Here is a 24,794-nt window from a genome sequence, read left to right as displayed (position 1 = left end):
AGAAGGAAAAGGAAACAATAACGAAAAGTTTACTTCTGAATACTTTCAGTACTCCTAAAAGTGGATTTTCTTAGGCAGGCCACTAAAAATTGAAAAGAATATAAAAATACCATAGGTTCCATTTTCCCCCTCTCCTATACATGACCCTTTCCACCCTGAACGATCCTGGCAAAATGTGACCATCTACTTGCCTACCACCACCATCACCATCACCACCACCACCATCACCATCATCACCACCACCACCACCACCACCACCATCACCACCACCACCACCACCATCACCACCACCACCACCACCATCATCATCATCACCACCACCACCACCACCATCACCACCACCACCACCACCACCACCATCACCACCACCACCACCACCATCACCACCATCACCATCACCACCACCACCACCACCATCACCACCACCATCACCACCACCACCACCACCATCATCACCATCACCATTACAACCACCACATCACTCATCACCAACACAACCATCACCACACATTTTCCTTGGCTTCCAACCCACACTTAGCCTAATGTCATGTGCTGAACCTCATGTTTTTCTGTCTCGTCTACACAGACATAGACAAAATCTAGAAAAACTACCCTATGGAGGATGAAAGGCAGTTTGGAACTAAAGTCCATAGTCTTTGAGATAAAGAGCCCTCAGGTTCTAAGGAAACTTAAGTCTTCAAACAAGACTTAAGCAAATTTACAAAAAGTGTGCAGCAAAGAAGTAACTATTTGAGTCATCAATTTGGATTACAAATCATCACAGTTGGGACTGGAGAGATGGCTCAGAGGTTAAGAGCACTAGCTGTTCTTCTAAAGGTCCTGAATTCAATTCCCAGCAACCACACGGTGGCTCATAATCACCTATAATAAGAGCTAGTGCCCTCTTCTGGCCTGTAGGCTCACATGCAGGCAGAATACTATATAAAATAAATCTTAAAAAAGAAAAGAAAACAAATCTTCCCAGTTTTATTACAAAATAACACACATTTCTTGTAAAAAGATACCTAGAACATCGCAAAGTTTAAGACGGAATGGTGAGCACTGCCTGTCATCCTGAATGGGAAGTAGAGGCAGGAAGACGGCCAGGCTGGAGTTCAGGCCAAGCTGGTATATGCCGCAAGACCTGTCTCAAAAAACTTTGTATTTTTTCTATCTCCTCTAAATTGCAAATCCTTATAAACAGCAATTACACTTTAAAATCCTTTCATACTTCTTTTATATATAATAAGTAATTATTTGTTTTTAAAACTGGGGCCAAACCATACAGATTAACCCTCTAACTGGCTTTCTCCCATTTACTGTAACATGGTAGCTTTCAATGATGGCTCTTTAAAGTTTGTGGAGAGAGATGGCTCTTGTCACCAAGCCTGATGACCTGAGTTTCATCTCCAGCACCCACTTAAGGGAAGAAAGAAAAGTGAGTATGCAAAGGTGACTTCTGACTTCCACATGTACACCATGACGCACTCAAGCCCAAATAGACACATACACACAGACAATTTAAAAAATTAATTAAAGGGCTGGAGAGATGGCTCAGTGGTTAAGAGCACTTTCTGCTCTTCCAGAAGTCCTGAGTTCAATTCCCAGCGACCACGTGGAGGCTCACAACCATTTATACAGGGATCTTCTGGCCTGCAGGTATACATGCAGACAGAGCACACATATATGTAAAATAAATACATCTTAAAAAAATTAATTGAAAACTAAACAGAACCATGCAGTAGTGGCACATGCCTTTAATCTCCAGCACTTGGAGGCCGAGGCAGGTGGATCTCTGAGTCCAAGGACAGCCAGGGCTACACAATGAAACCCCATTTTGAAAAACCAACCAACCAAACAAACAAACAAACAAAAAGAATAAACAGGAAACATGTCCCCAGAAAATAGCCCTGTGTGTCTTGCATAGACTTCCCACAATGAGAACCATACTTTCTATTTTTCATTTTTTATTTCTTGAGACAGGGTCTATGTAGCCCTGGCTCACCTGGAACTTGCCATATAGACCAGGCCGGCCAGTCTCTGCCTCTTGAATGCTGGAATTAAAAGTATGCATCACCAAACTGACCAAGGTCTGTACTTTCTAATCTCAGGTCTCTTCATACTTTTAGAAAATCAATGATGGCCCAAAGACCTTTAGTTTATACTGCTTATCTCAAATACTGCCCACATTAAAAACTAAAACTGGGCCATGCAGTGGTGGTGCATACTTTTAATCCTAGCACTCAGGAGGCAGAGGCCGGCTTGGTCTACAGAGTGAGTTCCAGGACAGCCAGGGCTACACAGAGAAACCCTGTCCAAAATATATATATATATATATATTCTGAAATTGAAATTTTTAAGTATATCGATGTATTAGTGTAAAATTAAGCATTTTACTATTTATTTTTAAAAATATAACTGTTTCCTCCCAAACAAATAAGCTTGGTTGATAAGCAAGCTCCTTCCTGAGCTTCTCAGGGGCCGACTGCCTTATGGGATCTGAAGCATCACTGCTCTTCTCTACAGTTATGGTGAAAACTGCTCCCTCACCTTGCAGCCTGAAGGCACCTCTCACCCCACTGTGCCCTAGTATCACTTATGACCCACTGATCCCTTACAGAACACTGGCTCCCTGACCACACCTGGAAAGATCATACTGGTATGGAAAGCACAGAAGCAATACAAATTCTCAAGTAAAAATGGCAGTCCAAAATTAAAAAAAAAAAAAAAAAAAATTAAAAAGTGGCTATGGCATTCAGGCCACCATGCAAACACTGCTCCAATGTTGTTACCAATGTTGTTACTAGGGACCCCATCTCACTTCGGTATGCAGCTACGAGGTCTACACATGTTCCTATTAGATCTCAGAGTGTGAAAAGGATGTGTATACAGGCTGGCAAGATGGGTTGAAGAAGCTTGCCAGGCAAGCCTGACAAACTGAGTTGACTTCTGGAACCCATGTACAGGCAGAAAAAGACAACGGCCTCTCCATAGTTGTCCTCTGACCTAACTACACACACACATCCCAGGCACACATTCCCATACACACAATAATAATAAATGAAGTTTACTTTTACATAGACATAAAAGGATGAAGGCAGGTTGGAAGTACCTATAATCTCAGCACTTGGGAAGTGGAGACAAAAGGAGCACAGCGGTTAAGACCATCCTCTGCTACTACATACCGAGTTAGAGGCCTGCCCAAGCTGCATTAGAACGCGTCTCTCCTCTGAGCCTCTGAAAGGGATCACAAACCCAGCCCAGGCCTCCTGGACATGGCATTCCTGGGCCACTAGTAGCCTTGTTTTTAGTTTAGCTAGAACTCTGAAAGTCTCCACCAACTTTCACTATCTGAAGCTACATCATAACCACCAGATAACAACATTTTAGGTTGTGAGTTTGAAGGATTGTGACAAATTGTCACTTATCTACTTCAAACCAATACTAAAAAGAACTAACGACTCTAATGACTCAAGGTAGAGTAAAGAGCAAGGTGCCCACACTTACCTGAGTTGAAGTATTTTCGTATAAGAAAAGAAAATGTCAGGCTAGAGAGATGGCTCAGCAGCCAAGAGCACATACAGCTCTAGCAGCTTCAGGAAGGAGCAGTGTCTCTGGCCTCCACAGGCACCCGCACTTACGTGCACATAAAAGAAAAGGAGCTAGAGAAATGATCTGGTGATTAAGAGCACTGGCTGCTCTTCTAGAGGACCAGGGTTTGATTCCCAACAATCCACAGGGCGCCTCAAAAACACCCGTAACTCCAGTTCCAGGGTTTCCCACGCCCTCTTCTGGCCTCTGCAGACCCTTGCACAGGTGATACGCAGACAAATACATACACATAAAACATTTTTAAAGCAATTAGAATAATAAAAGTAAATAAACAGATAAGAGGAAAAACTAACAACAATAAAAAGAAGAACTAGAGAGAGCTAAGAACATTTGTTGCTCCTACAGAGACCTAGGTTCGATTCCCAGCACCCACACAGTGGCTCATGACTATCTGTAACTCCAGTTCCTGCAATCCAACATCCTCATCTAACCTCATGGATACCAGACACTAATGCAGTGCACATACACACAAGCAGACAAAACACTCATATACATAAAACAAAATAAACCTTAAAAAGAAACTTCAATTATCAAATGTTGTAAGTTCGCCCAAAAACAACCATTGTTTATAGTGGCCACCTATTGTTAAGTAGTATTTCTGATTGAATTTCAAAGTGTACAAGACCCTTGTATAAGCTGCATATGCTTATCTATGGTTATGGTATTGATATTTCAATATTAAGAACACGGTCTGAGAAATACCAGGCTGCCACAGTACAACCAGGCCAGGACCCTAACTAACTGGCTCTGGGCTGGCCTCTGCAACACATTAGTCTAACCCAACCTGAACTGTTGGTCAAAAACACAACAGAAAACATACTGCCAGTATTATAGACCAAATAGATTCATAAAGATGTCAAAAACAGCTCAGCAGGGAGAAAGGGTTAAGAAAGCACCATCAGGGAGGCCGGAGCTGTTCCTCAGGAGGCACACTGCTTCCACACCCAACTTGCCCCATCTAGCTCCAAAATGAAAATTCTCAGGTGCTGCTCACAATTGAGAAGGTCAAAAGACAGTATGCCAACCAAGCTGCTAGCCTTCCAGTGCACACACCACTTTGAGGATATGAGGCAAATGTTCCATGGACAAAGAAAAAAAACCCATGCACTTGAGCTCCAGCCCTTAGTGAGAGCGGACTGGAAAAACTATGGATGCTTCAAAGCTACTGAAGTTTAATCCCCTCCCCCAAGAAATGCAGGCCCCCAGACAGTAAAAGGGCTATGTCAACAATGAACCAGAAGTGCACTCAGGCAAAAACAGCAACTCAAGCAGACTGAAGAAAGTCCTAATTTTCTCATATAAAGAACTGTTCCACCAGTTTTGCTACTACAGTAGCAAAAACGTGAAGGAGAGACCTGAAGGAACTGACACAAGGGGCGTTTCGGAAAGTTCTTTGATGCTAAGGAAAAAACGATGATCAGAAACCTGGAAAGCACTCACCATGTTCCACGAAGACATTGCAGTGTGGGCCCCCATGCCTGGATGAGTCTCTCTTCCCTGCCCCCTTGATAAAATGCAGGGCGGGCAAACTAGGCCTTCTTTGGTCCCCAAGAACTTTTCCAGGCTGTTGCCCCATAGAGCAATGATAGGCGCCCCTTTCCAGGAGAGGGTTCAAGATCTTTCAGAATGGTCCGCGGAGATAAGCAGGAAACAATATGTACCCAGAACTTCACACCACCGACTCCCAAGTCAGTAACTGGGGTCAGTCACAGAAAGACAACTTCCATGAGAAAGGGAAGCTGGGTCTGAGGTTCACACATGTAAACAGGAGCCTGGAATTCTTTTCCAAGTTAATTAATTCAAAGTCATGTAACCTGACGAGACTACCCAAAAGTTTCTTGAATCCCAGTCTGTTGCCGGCTGAGAAGCAGTTTCTTTGCAAGAGGAAAACTTCAGATAGAAATATTCACAGCAAAGTCGGAAAAGTATCAACAGTACCAAAAGTCATTTCAACTCCCCGGCGTGATAGAAACGTTGAGCGTCTCTGATGCTTCTCTGCAACTTTTTCTATCGAAGTCACCAATGCCCTATCTCTCTCTTTCCATGTTCTAACAAATTTCCTGCCGCCCTCACTTCCCTACCCTGGTCTCCGGAAAACGACACGGGTCACACAGATCTCAGCGAGAGCCTGCTCTCCACTCTGCCGAGAAGGAATGCATGACCAGCAACTTTTAAGTCCGCTTTTTAAAAGGCCTGTGAAACCAATCCAGACTTTTCCTTTGCATTGAAGTTTTGGGCTGCACCGAGACCAGTGGGGCTGTAGGAGACATTGGAAGAAGTCAGGACATCGGAGGGCGGCGGAAGCAATCTGGGAGGACCGCGGAGATCTCTTGACAGTAGGGAGATGATTTGAATGAGGGGCTCCGTGGACAAACTTGGGGTTGGAATCGAGCGAAGGGCAGCCTGGGAGTGAAAAAGAGACTTCCCCAGGCTGGGCGCGGGCCGGCTTCCTCGGAGGCGACGCTCCTCCTCAGGAAACTGGGTGTCCCAGGTAGGGAGAAACTGAGACCACCCCGGGTGTCCTGGAGCCAGAGCAGGGCTATGTGGGACGAAGGTCTCCCTCGGTCCCGAAGCGGGAGGCGGCCACAGGGGAGGAGGCCCAGCGCCTCAGCTGCCCCGAGCCCAGGGGTCTCTACCCGAGACACCCCTCCCCCGGCTCCGGACTCTGCCGCCGCCGAACAGTCACATCCCCGGCTCTGCCGAGGGGCACGGCTTCTCCAGGCAGTGGGGGCTGGGGGCTGCCGTGGAAGGGCTCCTTAGCCGCAAGACCCGGCACCCGGTTCCAGCTCCAGCGCCTCTCAGAGATAGACACCGACTCCCGAGGCCGCCATGATGGATTACGAGCCGCTCCACAACGAGGCCAGGCCCCGCCCCCGGCCCCGCCCCCAGCGACGCCGGAACCCCCTGCGCGAGGTCCCACGGGCCGACGGCGCCGCTCTTCTACACGCTGCCGAACCTTCGGGTTTCAGCCTCCCTGCCCGCGACAGCCCGGCTCCGCACGACCTTTTAAAGGTAGCTTTCCTGAGCTCAAGGTGAGCGGTGAGGAAGCGCCCGCCTCCTCCGCACTATCACTGGCCTTCGATAACCGGAGTCAGTCCCCCCTCGCCACCATCCGATTGGCCAGTGAGCGCGAGAGCCGCCAAGTAGCCACGCTCGGTGCTGCCAGGAGGAATGCCGGGATTTGTAGTCCCGGAACTCAGGGGCTGCTCGCTGTTGCCCCAGCCGCCCTCAGTTACAGAGAGCTGACCCCGCCCCCTGGGAGCCGGTGGACTCCGGTCAGCCAACGTCGTCTCTGCTCTAGTAGCAAGATAGCAGAAGATTCAGAGCCAGGGAAAAACTACGGATTGAAGTGTTCCAGAACCGGGGTTGGATTGCTTCTTTAAGCCTCGTTCGGGGAGAAACTTTGGCTCGCTCCTAGAAATCAAGATGACCCGAGCGTTACATCCTCATAAACGTGGCATAAACGTGGGAACCTGGGAAGAAGTATTGAGAAAGCGAGCATCAACGATCCTTTGGCATGGGAGCTTGAAGAAACACGTTTGTTCGGAGTATGCCAGGCAAGGTTGTGCTTTCGTGCATGCTTACTGCGCAACAGTAAGAATCCTTACCACGGGGGAGGAGGGTGGGGCTGATGGGGGGATACAAAGTGAATAAAGTGTAATTAATTAAATTAAATTAAATTTAAAAAAAGAAAAATCTAGCAGAAATTTAAAAAGAGAGAAAGGGAGAAGCCACAGTGATACCAAAAAAAAAATGTTCATAGAACCCAGGTCGTGCTAATCATGCCTTTAATCCCAGCACTCCGGGAAGCAGAGGCAGGTGGCTCTCTGTGATCTGAGGCCAACCTGGTCTACAGAGTCAGTTGTGGGATAGCCAAGGCAACACAGAGAAACCCTGTCTCAAAAAATTTTTTAAAAACTCATAGAAAAGACAGGATAGATATCATAGTATTTTATGCACCTTTGTGCGTTTCATTATAAAGAAAAATGTACAAAGCTAATGAGAAACGTTTACATGTTTATAACTTTATTGAAAGAATTTAATATGATTATTTATTTAAAAAAAAGAATCCGTACCATGACGTTTCACAGGTCAGACACACATCCTCAAAACATCTGAAGTTAGGCAAAAGCTGTCTAGTCCTCAGAAGTCTGCGAAACTGTCCCACCAGTGAAAGTACATGCTCAGGTGCCCCAGCCTTCACTGTCCCTATTACCTGGACCCATTTCTCAAGGGACCCACTCACCACAGCACTCACACTGCCTGCACTTTCACACGAAATGCTTTACACCGTGCAGTGCTGTTCTCACTAACACGTGAAAAAAGCACTCATAGCTGTGACAGAGTGTCGTTTAAAAGTTGCTGCTTCTTGCTCAAAAGCATGGCTTTTCTGCAGAAGCATTCAGGACCGAATAACTGTTCAGCTAATGTCAAGCAAGTTTTCAGAGGTTACTGGGGGCGTCAGGGGCCCCTGTAGTGATGTATGTCTAACTAAGTATTTGAGAAATCTGCCAGGTTGGGAAGGTCTAACTAAGTATTTGAGAAATGTGCCAGGTTGGGAAGTGGCACTTGTTTGAAAATGCCATTTCAAGAGGCATACACTTTTAACACCAGCACTCATGAAGCAGAGCTCTGTGAGTTCCTGGCCAGCGTGATCGACATAAAGCTCCAGACCAGCTGAGCTACCTAGTGAGACCCTGCAATTAAAAAAAAAAAAACAAAAAAAACAAACAAACAAAAAAAAAAGATAGATTATTTAAATCTGATTGTCACACTGTTTCATTTTAATAGTTTGGCTGTTAAACTTTCTCTTGTACTTCAAATCTTCAAATTGGAAGCTTTTGTTCCCCTTTGATAATTTACTCATTTTCATCCCGATAACTGGTGTTTTTTTTCTTTTTGAAGAGTCCTTTCCCTACCCACATTCCTTATTCTCTGAACTTCAAACTGAACAAGCAAATCCTAATTTTTTAAAAGATTTACTTTTATTTTCATATGTGCGTGTGCCTGACTTAGTTTATGTATGCCACTATCCTGTCTGTTGCCACAGAGGGCAGAGCATCAAATCCCCTGGAGCAGACATGGTCATGAGCTGGAAACCATACCCAGATCCTCTGCAAAAGTAGTAAGTGCTCTTACCGACTGAACCGTCTCTTCAGCACCTCCAATTGCAACTCTTCAAAACATATTTCTTGAACCACCATTCCTTGGTTTTTGGTTTTGAGAGGATTTCCAGCCCAGACTGCCCTTTAAACTCGCTGTGTAGCTAAGAGTGTCCTTGGACTTCTGAGCCCTGCAACCACCTCTCAGGTGTCAGTTAACCGGTATGCTTCACAAAAACTGGTTTAAGCAGTGCTAGGGATGGAACCCAGGTCCTCAAGCATGCTAGGCAGGTGCCCTACCAAAGTGGCTATGCTGCCACTCCTAGCAATCAGCACACATTTACCAAGCACCTATTCTGGGGCTGGCAATACTGCATTGAGTAACTGCCTTCTTACTCTCCAGGAATACAAAGGGAGGAGCAGGCAGGCAGGCAGTTGGCGAAAGCAGTGATCCAAACAAAACACAACCGGAGAGATGGCTCAGCGGCTAAAAGCACTGGCTGCTGTTCCAGAGGACCCAGGGTCAATTCCCAGGACCTGCATGGCAGCTCGCAGCCATCTGCTGTAACTCCAGGTCCAGATCTGAAGGCCTTTCTGACCTTGGAGTACCTGGTGCACAGACATACATGCAGACCAAACACCCATGCACATTTAAGAATTCAGTCAGTCTCAATGCAGCAAACCACACTCCTGGGTCCTAACTTTCCGCAGTTGGTCTGTCCTGTGCTCATATGTGGCTTTGGAACCCTGCTGAAGCCGAGTCTGTTCTTCATTCTTGTCTGGGACTCATGTCATTCTATTCTCTAAATTGGTTTCTTCACCTAAAAGCTAGGGACATTGCTGCTGCTTATTGTCTGGTAATCTTGGGATCAAATTCGACATTGGTTTCCCAGACGCAGATCTGTCTCTCATCGTGCTCACTGCAGGGTCATCACTGGCATTTAATCTGTCGCCTTGTCCCAAACCAATGGTTTCCACTCCCAGTTTCCTTTCAGATGGATTCCAAACCATGGAGATGTATACTTTGTGGTTATTTATTTGTTCCTTTTTTTTAGAGACAGAATTTCTGTGTAGCCCAGGCTGTCCTGGCACTCACTCTATAGACTATGCTAACTCAGTTATCCCCGTCTCTGCCTCCTGAGTGCTGGGATCAAAGGTGCGCACCACCATCACCAGGCTTATTTGCTCCTCTTAAAGGCTTATCTTTGACTGACTCAGTCAGGGCAACCTACATCTGGCATTCTTTTCCTGGGGTTTCTTTGGTTTCCTTCATTCTCTTAGCCAAAAGTTCAGCATACTCTGCAGTTAAAAACCTCCTTGTTTTTCTTAGTGTGCTGTTTCTTCAGAGCAGTACAGTCATGGATGCTTGTGTTGCAGGGTGGTAGAGAACAAGATGCTGAGTCTTGAGTGGTTAGTCCTGGGTTTCTTCCCTTCAGGAGCTTTCTGACTACAGTGGATACCATCTTCTTGATACTAAGAAGCTTCCAGAGCCTGCCAGCTGTTTTGGACCCCAGCCACCAAGTGCAGTAGGATGTGTCAGCCCATGGATATTCTTTTTTCTTACTGTACCCAAGTTGAAACACTCAGGTTGACATCCAAGAACAGACTTGCCCTCCCTCTCCAGTTCTCCTTGGTCTGCAGCAGGAATGCCCCTCACTCTACAGCAGGTGGGTGCGCTCCCGGTCAAGACCCCTTGCTTCGTGGGAAAACCTCGTTTGCTGCTCCCACCACTGCTCCTGACCACATAACTCTCCTCTCTTCACCCAGAGCATCAGCTGCGACTTTGTGGCCACACGCTTGTGTTCACCTTCCACCTGAGTTTCCAGTAACAGGTTTCTGGGAAGGAGATACCCAGCTCCACCTTGACACTGCCTAGGAGGTGCCATGAAAATCAAGCAAGATGTACTACTTTTCAAGACTGGAAAACCTTTAAGGGTTCAGACTACAGAACGCAGAGCCCAGCAAGTATCTGAAAGAATGTTAAACTAGTGCTGATGCATCTTGTACAGCTCATATAACTCTCATTTAAAATGGTTCAACTCCATTGATAAAGCAAAGCTTGAAGCCCAGCACTCAGGGAGGCAGAGGCAAGCGGATCTCTGAGTTCAAGGCCAGCCTGGTTTACAAAGCAAGTCCAGGCTACAGAGAAGCCTTGTCTCGTGTGTGTGTGTGGGGGGGGGGGGGCAAATAAATAAATAAAGTTTAGTCACAAAATTTCAGCTCCTTCTTATACTCAATGTAGTTACATTTACCAAGGGCGCCCTCTGGTGGCTATGAAAGCACATACTCAACTGAAGATGCTTTTGAACCTCACTGAGCTGCTCTGAAGCACTTTAGTGTCTTGCCACTATCTTGGAAGAAACAGGTGAGGACAAATGAGCTTGAGTGGGACTCAGGCTCCCATTCCCATCCACTCATGAGATGAACAATCTGGAAACTTCTGAAATTCAAGACAGGCGAGCCCACCTGAAGTTGAAGTACAGATACAGGGAACTGTGTTCTTTGGTCCCTCAGAACATAAAGTTGTTATCTCTGACCATCTATGTCTCAGAAACACATATATACAAAGTTGTCTGGTGCTGTGTGATGGCCGATCTTGACTGTAATTGTGACAGGATTTAGAATCACCATGGAAACACACCTCTGAACAGCTGTACCAGCAAGCTTCTAGGCTGGGTTGAGGTGGAAAGGACCACCCTGTGGGAAGCACCATGCACTGGCTAGAGTTTGGGCTGGGTACAAAGAAGTGAGACAAACAGCATTTGTTTCCTGATTGTGGCTGCACTGTGGCCAGCCACCTTCCGCTGCTCTGCCATGATGGACTGTACTCTGGGTTATCTGGGCGCACTAACGACACTCACCAGGTTATTTAAAATTATAAAAGGTGAATCTGAGTTTGAGGCTAACTTGGTCGACATAGTGGGTTCCAGGACAACCAGGGCTACACAGAAATAGCCTGTCTCAGAAATAGAAAAAGATATGAAATTGGAGAGGGGATTTATTGGAGGGGGATTCTGAAAGAGTTGGGCCTGGAAAAAGGACGGATGTGATCAAAATATATCCTATACATTTATGTGATCCCCAAATAAGTTTTTGTTGTTGTTTGGAGGGGGCTATTTAGTTATTTGTGGTTTTTTGAGACAGGGTTTCTCTATGTAACAAGAACCCTGGCTGTCCTGAAACCTGCTCTGTAGATCAGGCTGGCCTCGAACTCAAAGATCTCCCTGCTTCTGCCTCCCGAGTGCTGGAATGAAAGGCGTGCAACACCATACCCAACATCCAGTGTTTTTTGTTTTTTTAAAAAAAACAAAACAAAACACAAAAAACGCTGATTAGTGGGGCTGGAGAGATGTCTCAGAGGTTAAGAGTACTGGTTGCTCTTCCGGAGGCTCTGAGTTCAATTCCCAGCAACCACATGGTGGCTTCACAACCATCGATAAGATCTGGTACCTTTTGGCGTGTAGGTGTACATGCAGACAGAACATTGTATATCTAATAGATAAATCTATTGTTCAGTGAGGCCCTTGCCCTGCAGGGCCCTAGGTTCCATCCATAGTGCTGGCAAAAATAAACTTGGCCCAGTTTAATGGCTCAGTTTGACCCCTGGGACCCACATGGTAGGAGAGAATTGACTCCTACAAGTGGTCCCGACTTCCACATGCACACACACTCACACCCATGCACACAAATGTAATATACACAAGATGAGTAAAATGTTAACTGAAAAAATGTCTATGAGGGTACTATCCTTGTTTCTGTTTAATGAGACAGTCTCTCCACGTTGGCCTCAACTCGGACTCCACCTGCATGTGGAATCACAGGCCAGTACTGCCTCGCTGACCAGGCCACTTTTAAACGAAAACGAAGCACAGGCACCGGCACTCTACCCTGAGGACTTGTACCCTGTTTCAACTTTTAATTATTCAAAAGTTAATACATCACCGTGTCAATTACAAAAGGAAAGGACTTGGCTTTTTCCGATCCATTTTTGTTTTCTCGTCAGAGCATCGAAAAGCACTGTGGGCCCACAACACTCATTCTCTCAGGTTATCAGCTGTGGCTCGGCTTCTTGCACACCACCCTTGCAGGCAGGACAAGCACTGCACAGAAAACTGCAATATCTCAGGGACCACCTCAGGCACTCCTTAAGGCTTTCTCAAGGCCATTTCTTGCTGGTGGACTTGTTGGTGGGCCTTAGATGCTAAAGGACAGGAACAGTTCACACACACGGGGAAGGAAGCCCAGGCAGAGGGTATGGATCTCGAGAACCTGTCACCAGAAGGAACATACAGTGGGAATCAGATTCCAGCAAAGGCTGCTGGCTCACTTTATTCTTCTATCCATTTGACTGGTGACCTAGCTCTACCACCTTCTCTCCAGCCACACACTTGTGCATTAAATGATGGGGTGGAAGTCAAAACTGACCATTGCCACTGGCAATGCCACGTCTTTCTTCTTTGGTTTTCGTCTTTCTGGGGTTGAGGTAGAGCTGGAAATTGAACCTGGAGCCTTGCACATGTTAGGAAAGTACTCCACCCAGGAGCTATATCCCCAGCCCACCATGTTTTCTACTGGGACAATTTCATAGGGCACTGTGTAGCATGACTGGAAGACATAGATTCTCCAAGTTATTCCAAGGTAAGTCATCAAACTGGGACACTGTGCTCTGAAAGACCTAAAACTAACCCTTGTACTGGGACCCAAGCGTCCAAAGCCACCATTAGCCTCCACCCTGGCTTTGTCCCAGACAGGAAAGAACAGGCCTGGCTCCACTGCGCTGCTACAGATGAGTAATGTGCTTGTCAGATCCTCCCTGGGCCACATGTGGGGGCACACAGCTGACTTCCCACCCGAAACTGCTCCAGAGAGGTGCACAGTCCCATTCTTCGGCACCTGGCCTCATCCCTCCTGGTCCAAAAGCCTCTGGCGTGTTTCTAGCATGATCTCCTCCATTATTTCTGGCTTTAAGATATCCTTGATCTGAAGAAAAAAAGAAAAGGGCATGCATTCATTCGGAAATGTCCATTACTGAACATCAAGTCAACTAGAATGAGGAAAGGAGGCCTGGCTCACATGCCTCCTGCAGTCTACATTCCCCCAGACTGAGAAAACACGCTCCCAGCCACAGCAAGGGCTCTGGGAGAGCTGACAACAGAGCTGCCCAGTCATCAGGTGATGGCTGAGGGGCTGGAGAGCAGTCCAGTGACTAGGAGCAATTTCTGTTCTTTTAGAAAATGCTGGTTCAGTTGCCAGCACCCACATGACAGCTCACAAATGCTGGCAGGCAACTCCAGTTTCAGGGGATGTGATGCTCTCTTCTGGCCTCCAAGGCACCAGGCACGTGCATGTTACATGGACAAATACATACATGCAGGTAAAGCACACATACACATAAAAATAATCTTTTAATCAAGAAAAAAAAATTTCTATTGACTTAAAAAATTAAGAAGATGATGGATGAATTTTGGGACAGGCAAGATGAAGTGTAGAAAGCTAGTATATATCAGGGAACATGTCAGGGACTCACTAGGGTTGTTTCCAGGCTAGTTCCTGCCACGGGAAAACCGAAGGAACACAGGCGTAGCTCACACACGAGGGAAGGAGTTTGGATTAAGTACCTGATGCCCAAGGGAGGCCTCATAGCAGTACAGGATGCTGGTGTCATACAGCATCATTCTCTGAGTTACCAGCAAGACTATGCAGTTCCGAAGCCGGGAGATCACCTCTCGATCACCAAGGGCTACTGGCTACACCAGGACACAAAGGGGAAGGGGAGAAAATACAACAGGATCCAAATAAGCAAACAGTCCCAGAAGCCACGGAAAAGAGAAAGCATACTCATTTCCACCACGGAACTCCACACTACCCAAACAGCAAACCGTGGAATCTCTACTTTTTTTAATATACACATACAAGTTCATGTGTGCATATGCTTCTAAGTTGGCACACACATGGAGGTCCGAGGACAACCTCAGGTGCCATCCTGGGAATGCCATTCCCCCTCCTTTGAAAACACCAGGTCTTACTGGCCTGGATCTCACCAGGTCCACTAAGCGGCCGGCAGGCAAGCAAGCCCCAGGGATCCTCATGTCCCACCTCCCCAGTGCTGGGATCACACGTGCACACCTGACATTTTTATGTGGGTTCTAGTTTGAACCCGAGCTCTCAACGCTTACAACGTAAGAGCTTTACCAACTGAGCCAGCCCTTCAACCATCTGCTGCTGCTTCGATGGCTGTTTGGCTATTACCCTGCAACTTAGCCACCTTCACCTGCAAAGCTCCAGGCAGCCACTGAGTTGTCTCTTCAAAGACAATTAAATGCTCATGAACACTCTTGCTCAGACTCATTCAAAGCATATCATTTCTACAGTCAGTGCACAGTGAGCAAACCCCAAGTAGCATCAGCAGCTCACAGACGCAGGGGCCTCCCGAAACACTGCACTGCTGCAGCATCTCTGTGGGTGTGTTTGCAATGCCCTACAATGACAGACTCATGTAACGATGCATTTCTAGAAAACACCCTAGATGTTATTAAGCACATGACTGTTGATATAAAAATGCACCAGGGCTCAGTAGATAAAAGCTCTTGCTTAGCAGACCCCCAAAACCCATATACAAGCTGACAAATCGTAAACATGTGTACCCCCACCACACCCACTGGGAAATCTTCAGATCTCACAGGCCAGCTGGCAAAGAGACTCTATCTTAAACAAGGTAGAGAAGAACAAACAACAGCAGCATCAGGTTGTCCTCTTACTCTACATGTGTCATGGCACATAACCCCCAGTCTGCCTGTCTGTCTGTCTCTCTCTCTCTCTCTCACACACACACACACACATACACATACACACACGGCAGCAGACTCCGCCTGCCACAAAAGCATAGGGGACTGTCAACCACCAGCTGGAAGGATGTGCACCCACCTCCAGGTTTGCAATGAAGCCGCCAGCATCCTCATCCTTGTGCTCTGGGGTCGGGTAGATCCATATGAAGCCATTGTTACCCAGAATCACTGAGGCACCACAGGGCAAGTCATGGAAATGAGTCTTCTGTCTTTTCACCAGGGAAGGAGAGACCTGGACTAGAACTCCCTGACCTAGCTAAAGAGACAGACCATAAGGCAGGTAGCATGAGCCTATAATTCCAGCACTTGGGAGGCTGAGGCCAGCCCGGGCTACATGAGACCCTGTCTCAAAACAACCAAAAAGGAAATGGATCAGAAGCCAAATAGGGGAGCAGAGCATTTGAGAGGCTGGGGCACGAGGCTCACTAATACCAGGCCAGCTGAGCTATCTAGTAAGACCCCATTCCCACCAAAAAGAGCAGCAAGTCAGTGAGATGAACACAAAACAGGATACAGAATGCACATCCCAGTGTACCCGTCACTGTCCCTCCTACGCATACTGCTGTCACCCAGTGCTCAGACAGCATGCACTTGGCAGAAAACATTTCTGGCCCATAGCTATTTCTACATCCCAGACACGGAGGCAGTCCGTTGGTGAGATGGTGGCAAAGGTACCTGCTGTCAAGTCTGACAAGCTGAGTTCAACCCAGAAACCACACAGCAAAAATAACCAGCTCCTTCAAGACCTCACACATGTGCATGCGCATTTTCATTTTTTTAAATTATTATTATTGTTTGGTTTTTCCAGACAGGGTTTCTCTGTGTAGCCCTGGCTGTCCTGAAACTCGCTCTGTAGACCAGGCTGGCCTCGAATTCACAGATCCACCTGCCTCTGCCTCCCGAGTGCTGGGATTACAGGTGTGCACCACCACCAGGCTGTCCGTTTTAATTAAAAGAAGGTGGCTGTCAATGCTGTCACTTCCCTTTGCCTTCTAACCCACAGCAGATGTGCTGGCCATTACAGAAACTAGAGGCAAGGAAGACTATCCCACCAGTCAGATAACAGTTCTAGTCCATGTCCCTAGTTTGGATCTTAACCTCCAATTCCCATGCCACCCATGAGATGTGAGCCACTGACTGGCAAAACCAGGCCTGGGCTTGACAGTTCAGCTCGAAGTCCACATACCAACACCAACAAGGACATTTCAACAGCACCAGGCTGTGGAGGTCAGCACACACACCTTCTTCTACTTCACGTTCAAGAACATGCTGACAGCTACCACTTCATTAAAAGACACCGTTTTCTTATTCCTCTCAGAAAATGAGACAAGAAGCAAATGTGCCCTAATGTATCCTAGGAAGCATGCTGTCTTGAAAATAAACGACCTCAATAATGGAACCTCACAGAAGCAGGCAAAATTCATTTAGAGGCTTAGATGGGAAATCTATCTTTGCTAGCAACAACACCTACTGTGTTGGCTGTACTGCAGACATGGGTCTGCAGCCCGCCTCTCAATGCTGCGCTAAGCATTTCCCAGAGGGAACAGAGCCTCACAACCCCAAGCAGAGGGGCTCTGCCAGAACGGGATCCTGGGAGGAAAGGGATTTAGGACATCAATCACCTTTTGCCCCGCCACTGGCAGAAGTCCCCTCTCCCACTAGGCTCTGGGAGCACGGTCAATCCGCCAGCAGTCCTGAACAACTGAGTTCTGTGTTGTTGCTTTTGTTCTGTTTTAAGATGGGGGAAAAAGGGGTTGAGGAAGAGGTGTCTCTCTGTATAGCCCAGGCTGGCTTCCAATTTTAATTCTCTTATCTCAGCCTCCAAAGTGCTGAGATTACAGGCCCTTGACATCACACCCAGCTAACTATCAGATCTTTAGGTCAGCACACTAGGGAACTACAGGAATTCAGAAGTGGACTTGAAGCATCAAAGCCTGACTTACCTTTCCATATTTCAGGCTCCTCGTGTGCAGAGAAACAGCTCCATCCGAGAACACTGCCTGGACTTCTGCCTGTCCAAGTGATGAAGGAACAACAGGAGCAACAATAACCTTGGAAACCCACTCATGTGCCACCTGCCTGAATCCATCTTTCCCTCCTATCACCAACAGGCCACCATGCAAATGGACCCAAAGGGCATCACAATGACCTCACCTTCCCCTTGGTTAGCAAGAATATCTTGATACAATCTTTTCATGAATACATGCTCATATTATTTAGAAAACTCGAGGGCTGGTGAGATGGCTCAGTGCCATCAAGCCTGACAATCTGAGTTCTATCCCTAAGAGCCACACAAAAGAGAACCAACTCCTGCATGTTATCCTCTGACTGTGCACAGAACATCAGTGATTGAACACAGATATAAACAAATATAATCAAATATCTTTTAAAATGAAAAAGGAAATTTCGATCCAAGCCAGGAATGATGATGACCTATGCCTGAAATCTCAGTACTCAGGAAGCTGAGACAGAGATGCATGTGTCTGAGGCCAGCCTAGGAGACACAGTGAGTTCCAAGCCAGCCTGGGCTACCCTTTTTAAAAAGAGAGGGAAAATCACTGTGCCTTGCCTCACCATGGATCACAAGTTACAAAACCTAGGGCGTCGTTCTGAGCTAAGGAGAAAAAACAAAGTGGCAGCAGAGCCCTGGACCCGTAACCCAGGACCCAACCCCAGCAAGATCCCATTCCTTTGGCCAGACAGAGTACAAGCATGCTCGCAGCCCTGTGGGAGAGCACAAAAGGTACAGGATACACTGATGAGGTCCCCTTCCTGTAAGTAGCCTCTCATGGCCAGCTCATCCTCTGCAGACCTTCTCCTCTGAAACACAGAAAAACAACCCTGTGACATAAGCCTCACTCAGGAAGAGCTCTCCCCAGTGCTGCTTTCTGCTTGAGGCCAGCCATGGTATTTTAGCCTGAAGAACTGTGACAAGAAGTAACCTGAGCTGGTGGTGACAGTAGCTCTCCCACAGAGGCCCTCCTGAGTCAACAGTCACACCCTCTGACGTTCACTGAGCCTGTTTCCCCACTCACCCACCACATGTCACACCAGGCTGTCTCCTTCACCCCAGAGTCCCTAACCTCACTCCAAGGCCCTGCCATGAAACAACCACCCTCTGCTTCCCAAGTCTCTTTGTTCTCCTGCTACCTTATGGCTCAGTTATCTCCTATCCCCCACCAATCCATGAGGTCTTTAAGGGACTGTGCCTCCTTTATTCTGGCACTCTCCACAGGATGCAGCTCGGGGGGGGGGGGGGGCCCTCTGAGATACATGAGAAACTCAACCATGGTATGCACAAAAGGCTGTCACTGTCGGCAATGACGAAGTGCCATCCAAGTCACTGAAAACTGAGGACAAGGAGAGCATAGTGGCACCCCACTTTAATCCTAGCACTTGCAAGAATCCTAGCAGATCTCTGTGAGTCTAGGCCAGCCTGGTCTACACAGCGAGTTCCAGGCCAGGGTTACAAAGAAAAACCAAGTCTCAACTCCACCTCACTCCATAAGAAAAAAAAACAAAAACAAAACACAAGTGAAGGCCAGTTCTTCAATGGACACCTTCCCTGTGCAAGGCCGAGGCACCAGGAAAGGAAATGAGCACAGAGATCCAGGAGCCTCTTCCCAGGTCCCTCCTGAGAGCTGCTCCATGGTGTTTCTGGTCTTACCACACACTGGCTGCTGCCTGTGTTGGGAGCGCAGGGCCAGGAGAAAAGCCTGTGCTCAGCAAAGCAGCAGGCTCTGTGACAAAACCAGAACAACAACAGTGTAAAGTCGAGTTCTCCGCTGGAGCAAAGGCCACACAGCCCAAATGCACAGGTCCAGGGCAAGTGAGCACTTACCAGCTCCCCTCCAGGCAGGTTCATAGATGAGAGGAGCAGGACGGAATCCAGCCTAGAATTGGTCTCCACCTTCCACCTCTTCTGTTGGACCTGGAAGGGAGATGTAAGGCAGCATCTCATATCACCCAGAAACGAAGGGCCTCTTCAGACTGTCACAGAATGGAGGTCCCATCCCTGAGCCACCACCTCCTTCACTCTGTAAAACATCTTTACCTCTGTGATTCTCCCCACCACGATGTCTCCTACTTCTCCATTGTATCTGCAAGAGAAAACCAGGTTACCCAGCAGCCAGCAGGCTGACCACACCACATACTGTTTGGATCTGGGAACTTCAGAATCACTCCATGTCTTCATTAGCTGTTCTTAAAGCAACTGTTCCTTGAAGGCCCTTCCTTTAGATTGCAGTCCTGATTTTGTTTATGCGATAAATGAAAAACACACAGAGCCCTTGCCTATGAACAGGGATGAATGTGTCAACAGGCAAGGAAGGAGAGATTCTGAAACAGGACAACATCCACCGGGGCTCGAACTATCATCTCTCCACTGCCTGCCTGTCTCAGGACTCTGCTGGTCCCTCACCCTGACCCCAGGGGCAAAGTGCTCTTTGTTAAGGCCCAGGCATTAGACTACATCTCTTTGGTCCTCAAGGCTCACTTACAGTGAGCTCACTGAGTTTGGATGGTGAAAGGCTGGGCATGGTGAGGAACTAAAAACACCTCTAGTCCTTGGTTTGCTTGGTTTTTGTTTGTTCTTTGAGACAGGGTTTCTCTGTGTAACCTTGGCTGTCCTGGACTTGCTTTGTAGACCAGGCTGGCCTTGAACACACAGAGATCTATCTGCCTCTGCCTCCCCGAGTGCTGGGATTAAAGGCATGCAGTACCGTGCCCAGCCTCTTCTATTTAACTCTCTTTAACCACATCAGCATGTGAGAATGTTCCTACAGAGAGAAACCGCAAAGAATAAAATGCAGTACCCTTTCAGGTAACACAGAAACCGATTTCACGGAACCCGACACTACTTCCCAGCACTGTGCGAGCCGCCGTCACTTGGTTGTCTGTGAGATGAACACAGTTCCCTGGTCCAGCTCCCTCAACCTGCCCCGTCCCCCTTCAATGTCCCCATGGCAGCCACAGCACGTTGATTAAGACAGAAGTCAGATCTCAGCTTTTTTCTGTCAGTCCCTCCCAAGGAATTCCCAGATGATGCAACACGAAGCCCAGACCCTCACCATCACTGACAGGCAGGGTGACCGCCTGCCCAGCTCAGGCTCTGCTCCTGACCTCTGACCACTCAGTTCCAAGTTGGCTTCCCTTCTGGACTAACCTTTATAGGCTGCTTCTAGGTACCTGGCTCTTTGTGAAGTACTTTACGTGTAGCATGTCACTGAATTATTTTTTTTAATGACTTATTTATTTTACAAACATTGGTGTTTTGCCTGCATGTATGTCTGTGTGAGGGTGTTGGATCCCTAGAACTGGAGTTATGGCTAGAACTGGTAGAAGCTCACGCTACTACCCTTTACGCAGTATCCTAGTCTGCCTTCTGTTGCAACCTGGGAAAAGAAAGAGTTTTGGCTTACAGGTTATACTCCAGTTCTAGTTGTGAATTGCCATTGGATGCTGGGAATTGAAGGAGTCCTCTGGAGGAGCAGCCAGTGCTCTTAATTGCCGAGCCAACTCTCCAACAACATTGAGGCAGCTTTTTTCTTTACAGTGCAGAAAAGGAAAGTAACCAGGACTTGGAGGGATCAAGTGACATGAGGAGACCTCTGAAGCTCACAGTTTGTCTTCTGTTGCTATGATAAATATTACAATCAAAAGCATCCTGGGAAAGAGTTTTGGCTTATAGGTTAAGTTCCATCATCAAGGAATGCCAAGGCAGGAACCTGGAGGCCAGAACTGAAGCATCCATATTCTCCCCCCCCCATAGCCCTGGCTGTCCTCAAACTCAGAGAGCTGCCTGTCTCTCTGTCTCTCACATGCTAGGATTAAAGGCTTGTGCCACAATGCCCAGCCCTCAACCAACATTCTTATATACCCAGGCCCACCTGCCCAGGGATGACTTTGCACACAGCAGGCTGGGCCCTCCTACATCAATTACCAATTAAGAAAATGCCCCACAGACATGCCCACAGGCCAATCTGATGGAGGCAATTCTTCAGTTTAGGTTCCACCTTACCAAGTAACTCTAGATTTGTGTCGGGTTGGCAGCTGAAGTTAACTGTGACAAACAGCAGCAGTCAACATAGCAGGCCTACAACAGGACCAATTGTGAAGCTATGGGGAAATGGAAAAAGAGTTGTGTACCCCACAGATGCTCCAACAGAGATACACACCTGTCCTCACCTGGTTTTCAAAGCTTTCACACAGATCAGCTTGTTCACTCTCTCCACAGAACCAGCCACAGATGCAATGAGCTTCTCTTCCCCCATGTATGTCCCATGGCCCCTGTTGAAGGACAAGACCACAATGAAAGGATATCAGTGGAGGTGAGCTCTCCCATCTAGAACCTATTTCTTGAACCTAACAGGCTCTTCCGGCCCTAAGTCTGATGCATTCCTCAGAGAGCCACATGGCCATCTCCTTCATCCTTTAGGAGTGGGCTCAGATGTCAAGTTCCAACAGCCTACCTCCAGTACCCTCTCACAGGAGCCCTCCCTACTGCTGCCCCATCCACCCCATTCCCAACTACTCTCCTAACCCTGATCTCCCCTGTCCACTGCATTTACAACTCCCTGTGGCGTTTACTATTTATGTCTCCTAGCTAGATCATAAACTCCATTAGGATACAGGTTCTCACTTTTGTACCTCATCCACACAGAAGATATTGAATATATGCTGAAAGTGTAAAGGAATGAATCCTAGGATTTCTGCCATCTAATGAACCTAAATTTAAGGTGTAGAGGCAATGCTATAGACACTATAACCTCATTTGTATGAAAAAAAGAAAGAAAAAGAAAAAGAATCAGGCCACACCTTTGAGCCCAGAACTTGGAAGGCAGAAGCAGGTGGACCTCTGACTTCTGGGCCAGTGTGGTCAACACTGCAAATTCCAGGACAGTCAGTGCTACATAGGGAGATCCTGTCTCAGAGGGCGAGTGAGAGAGACACAGCAAGACAGAGAGAGAGGACAATGGAGAGACTGGTTACCTAACGCAGATTTATCTTTGGTGGTGGATTTTGCGTTTCTGCCCCACAGATGAAGATACTGACCTTAGCAAGTTGCTACGTCCAGTGATAACGATGCAACTGTCCGACTCCAGAGCCTGCCCTAACCACAAGACGCACTGTCTTTACATGTTAAGTTTGTATTCTTGGGTGCATTAAACCGGGCACCTCGCTGAGGTGACACTGGAGATGACCGCCAAGCCAGCAACGCCCACTGTCACTTCAGAGGGTTGTAAGGGTCCTACTCCCAGCCCTTCCCAGGAAGGCTCAAAAATCTTGAATTTTAGACTGAGAGCCCAGAAGTTCGGATGCCACAGGTCAAAGGAGGGAATCAGGGGCTGACATAGGAGCACCCAAGATGCAGGGAGTCAGAGCAAGAGGCTCGGAAAGGAGGGGACCAGTATGGGTGCTCGGATGTGTCCCGAGTACCTCGGTGACTTAGATATAAGGAGGCAGGAAGCCTGAGTTCCGGGGCAGGAGGCCACGTGCATAGAGCTCTGCAGCCGCCTTCTGAGGCCTTGGAACCCCCAAATCCTCACGTACCGCATGAAGCCCGTGTCCGTGGTGATCGTGTCCCCGGGTACTACCAAATGTTTCTTAGAGTCGCGGCCCAGAGTCTCGGTGAGAGGTTTGCGAGCCGTAGGAAGCCTCATTTCCATCGCCATCTTGGCGCCAATGACTTGCGCAGGCGCAGCTCCACGCCCGCGTAACAATTCCCGCCTACCTTCAGAGCAGCGACCAATGGGAATGTATAGTGTGGCGGCCATGTTAACTACTGGCAACTATTAAATTAACCTGAAGGAGGAAGGGAGAGCGCCAAGCTGCCATGTTTACTATTGGCAAGAAAGCACCTGTGGAATAAAGAATTCTCACTTTGTAATGGAACATAGCATTGGTTTCGTGTTTGGATGCTAGTTTGGTTTTGTTTTTGAGAAAGGCCCCCGTGTATGACTGGCCTCACACATTGTGTAGTCGAGGATAACCCTGCTGACTTCGGATCTTCCTGCCTCCACATCCCAAGTGCTGGGATTACACAAGTTTGAGTAGGTTGTGGTTTGGGTGGTGTTTTTTGCTTTTGATTGGTTTGTTGTTTTATGCGTATAAGCGTTTTCTCTGCATGTATATCTCTGCACCATTTGAGTATCTGGTGCCTACAGAGGCCATAAGAGAGCATTGGAGGGCGGTTTCATCTAATCTGAAGATGGAGGCTGCTGGGAGAAAGGAGCTGGAATCCTGAGCTCTCTATAAGTCTCCTATCCAAGAATCCACCATTTCCAGCTTTCTCGGGTGTAAGAGTTTTCTGAAGGCCAAAAGTGAGTACTTTCTGAAAAGGTTATGCAAATCGGAGCAGCACAGAAGAGGCGAGGGAAGAAGTGGAACACCAGATGTCTAGTCAGCCGACCACGTCTTCCACAAAGGCTCCAGCAGTGGGGAAAGAACAAAAAAAGTCAGTGAAAGACAGCGGTCATAAACCAGAGAAGAAAGCACAGGATCCTGAGACTCCAGGTCACGCTCGTAGGAAGGTACCAATTCCTCCTTGTCCAGAACATCTGCTCCCAGTGAACCTGACTCATCGAGATGGCTTGCCGGCGTGGTGCCAAGAGAGGAAGCTGAGCTCCAAAGGACAGAAATTAGAGGCTTATAAACGACTCCTTGCAGGGGCTTTCCCAAAGCAAATGTCTGAATTGAAGAATGTTCCTGACTCGCCAAAAGAGGCCAGGGTGAAGGCATCTGGGAAAAAAATGAAGACAGTGGTGGTGGTAGAGCTGTGTTCTGAGGTGACAGTTCCCCTTGAAGTGGTCCCTGTACTGGAGGAACAGGTACCTGCCCTGAATGAGCCTCCTGTTCTCTATGAGGAAGTCAGCGCCACCGTTGTGACCACAATTGCCTCTGAGGCAGTGTTGGCACCTTGGGCCAGAATTGCATGCTAACAGGGTCGAGGCCATGCTGAACAGTGCCACACCAGACGCCCATGGGGAAATGTGATGTGTGGTTCATGGGAGAAGCTTTTCTTCAGACCCACGTGGCTGGGTTCGCCTGCATTTCCATGCCAGACAAGCCTGGGTACCTGATAAGAAAGGAAAACTGATTGCCCTCTTCCTGCTCCCAGCTTGTACCTTTCCACCCCCACACTTGGAGGACAATATGCTGTGCCCCAAGTGTGTTCACAGGAACAAGGTCTGAACTAAGAGCCTCCAGTCATAAAGAGAGGATCTCTTAGGTTTGG

At 47.6% G+C, this 24,794-nt stretch overlaps 4 protein-coding genes and 1 pseudogene across 6 annotated transcripts in view; 2 read left to right on the top strand and 3 right to left on the bottom strand.

The window, feature by feature from the left end:
* Abl1 (ABL proto-oncogene 1, non-receptor tyrosine kinase) overlaps nucleotides 1–5,188 on the bottom strand; it is a 109,779-nt gene extending 104,591 nt beyond the window's left edge. The window contains exon 1 of the mRNA XM_021654127.2: nucleotides 5,053–5,188. Within this exon, the coding sequence (XP_021509802.1) occupies nucleotides 5,053–5,188 (136 nt within the window). The remainder of the gene's footprint in view (nucleotides 1–5,052) is intronic.
* A 595-nt stretch (nucleotides 5,189–5,783) lies between these two features.
* Nucleotides 5,784–5,882, bottom strand: LOC132655878 (uncharacterized). Its single transcript, XM_060389908.1, has one exon. It carries the CDS (start codon nucleotides 5,880–5,882, stop codon nucleotides 5,784–5,786), a length of 99 nt encoding a protein of 32 aa, XP_060245891.1.
* Nucleotides 5,883–5,965: 83 nt separating this feature from the next.
* LOC110565576 (uncharacterized) lies at nucleotides 5,966–11,803 on the top strand. Its single transcript, XM_060390523.1, has 3 exons — nucleotides 5,966–5,992; nucleotides 6,108–7,206; nucleotides 10,151–11,803. Exons 1-2 carry the CDS (start codon nucleotides 5,966–5,968, stop codon nucleotides 6,993–6,995), a joined length of 915 nt encoding a protein of 304 aa, XP_060246506.1. The 3' UTR covers nucleotides 6,996–7,206; nucleotides 10,151–11,803.
* An 800-nt stretch (nucleotides 11,804–12,603) lies between these two features.
* Exosc2 (exosome component 2) lies at nucleotides 12,604–23,235 on the bottom strand. 3 transcript variants are annotated; one of them, XM_021653942.2, is made up of 10 exons: nucleotides 23,111–23,235; nucleotides 21,746–21,847; nucleotides 19,614–19,659; nucleotides 19,401–19,490; nucleotides 18,314–18,379; nucleotides 17,503–17,571; nucleotides 15,639–15,815; nucleotides 14,333–14,461; nucleotides 13,565–13,694; nucleotides 12,604–12,983 (listed from the first exon to the last, which is right to left on the bottom strand). In XM_021653942.2, exons 1-9 carry the CDS (start codon nucleotides 23,230–23,232, stop codon nucleotides 13,614–13,616), a joined length of 882 nt encoding a protein of 293 aa, XP_021509617.1. In that variant the 5' UTR covers nucleotides 23,233–23,235; the 3' UTR covers nucleotides 12,604–12,983; nucleotides 13,565–13,613. The 3 variants fall into 3 exon arrangements, with proteins under 3 accessions (XP_021509617.1, XP_021509694.1, XP_021509538.1); XM_021654019.2 differs by having other exon boundaries at nucleotides 13,608–13,694; XM_021653863.2 differs by having other exon boundaries at nucleotides 12,604–13,694.
* A 7-nt stretch (nucleotides 23,236–23,242) lies between these two features.
* LOC110565484 (developmental pluripotency-associated protein 4-like) lies at nucleotides 23,243–24,772 on the top strand (annotated as a pseudogene).
* Nucleotides 24,773–24,794: the final 22 nt, after the last annotated feature.

The sequence above is a fragment of the Meriones unguiculatus genome, chromosome 8, assembly GCF_030254825.1.
Source record: "Meriones unguiculatus strain TT.TT164.6M chromosome 8, Bangor_MerUng_6.1, whole genome shotgun sequence".
NCBI lineage: Eukaryota > Metazoa > Chordata > Mammalia > Rodentia > Muridae > Meriones > Meriones unguiculatus.
This window is presented reverse-complemented; position numbering and strand designations above follow the sequence as displayed.

Coding starts and splice junctions, on each gene's coding strand:
- LOC110565576 (XM_060390523.1), top strand. CDS start 5,966: ATGAGGGGCTCCGTGGACAAACTTGGG. Junction 5,993..6,107: donor GCTCCGTGGACAAACTTGGG/GTTGGAATCGAG, acceptor TGTCCCAGGTAG/GGAGAAACTGAGACCACCCC.
- Exosc2 (XM_021653863.2), bottom strand. CDS start 23,232: ATGGCGATGGAAATGAGGCTTCCTACGGCTCGCAAACCTCTCACCGAG. Junction 18,380..19,400: donor ACCTGCCTGGAGGGGAGCTG/GTAAGTGCTCAC, acceptor TCTGTGTTTCAG/AGGAGAAGGTCTGCAGAGGA. Junction 13,695..14,332: donor AGGCCTCCCTTGGGCATCAG/GTACTTAATCCA, acceptor TTTTTTCTTCAG/ATCAAGGATATCTTAAAGCC.
- LOC132655878 (XM_060389908.1), bottom strand. CDS start 5,882: ATGTCTCCTACAGCCCCACTGGTCTCGGTGCAGCCCAAAACTTCAATG.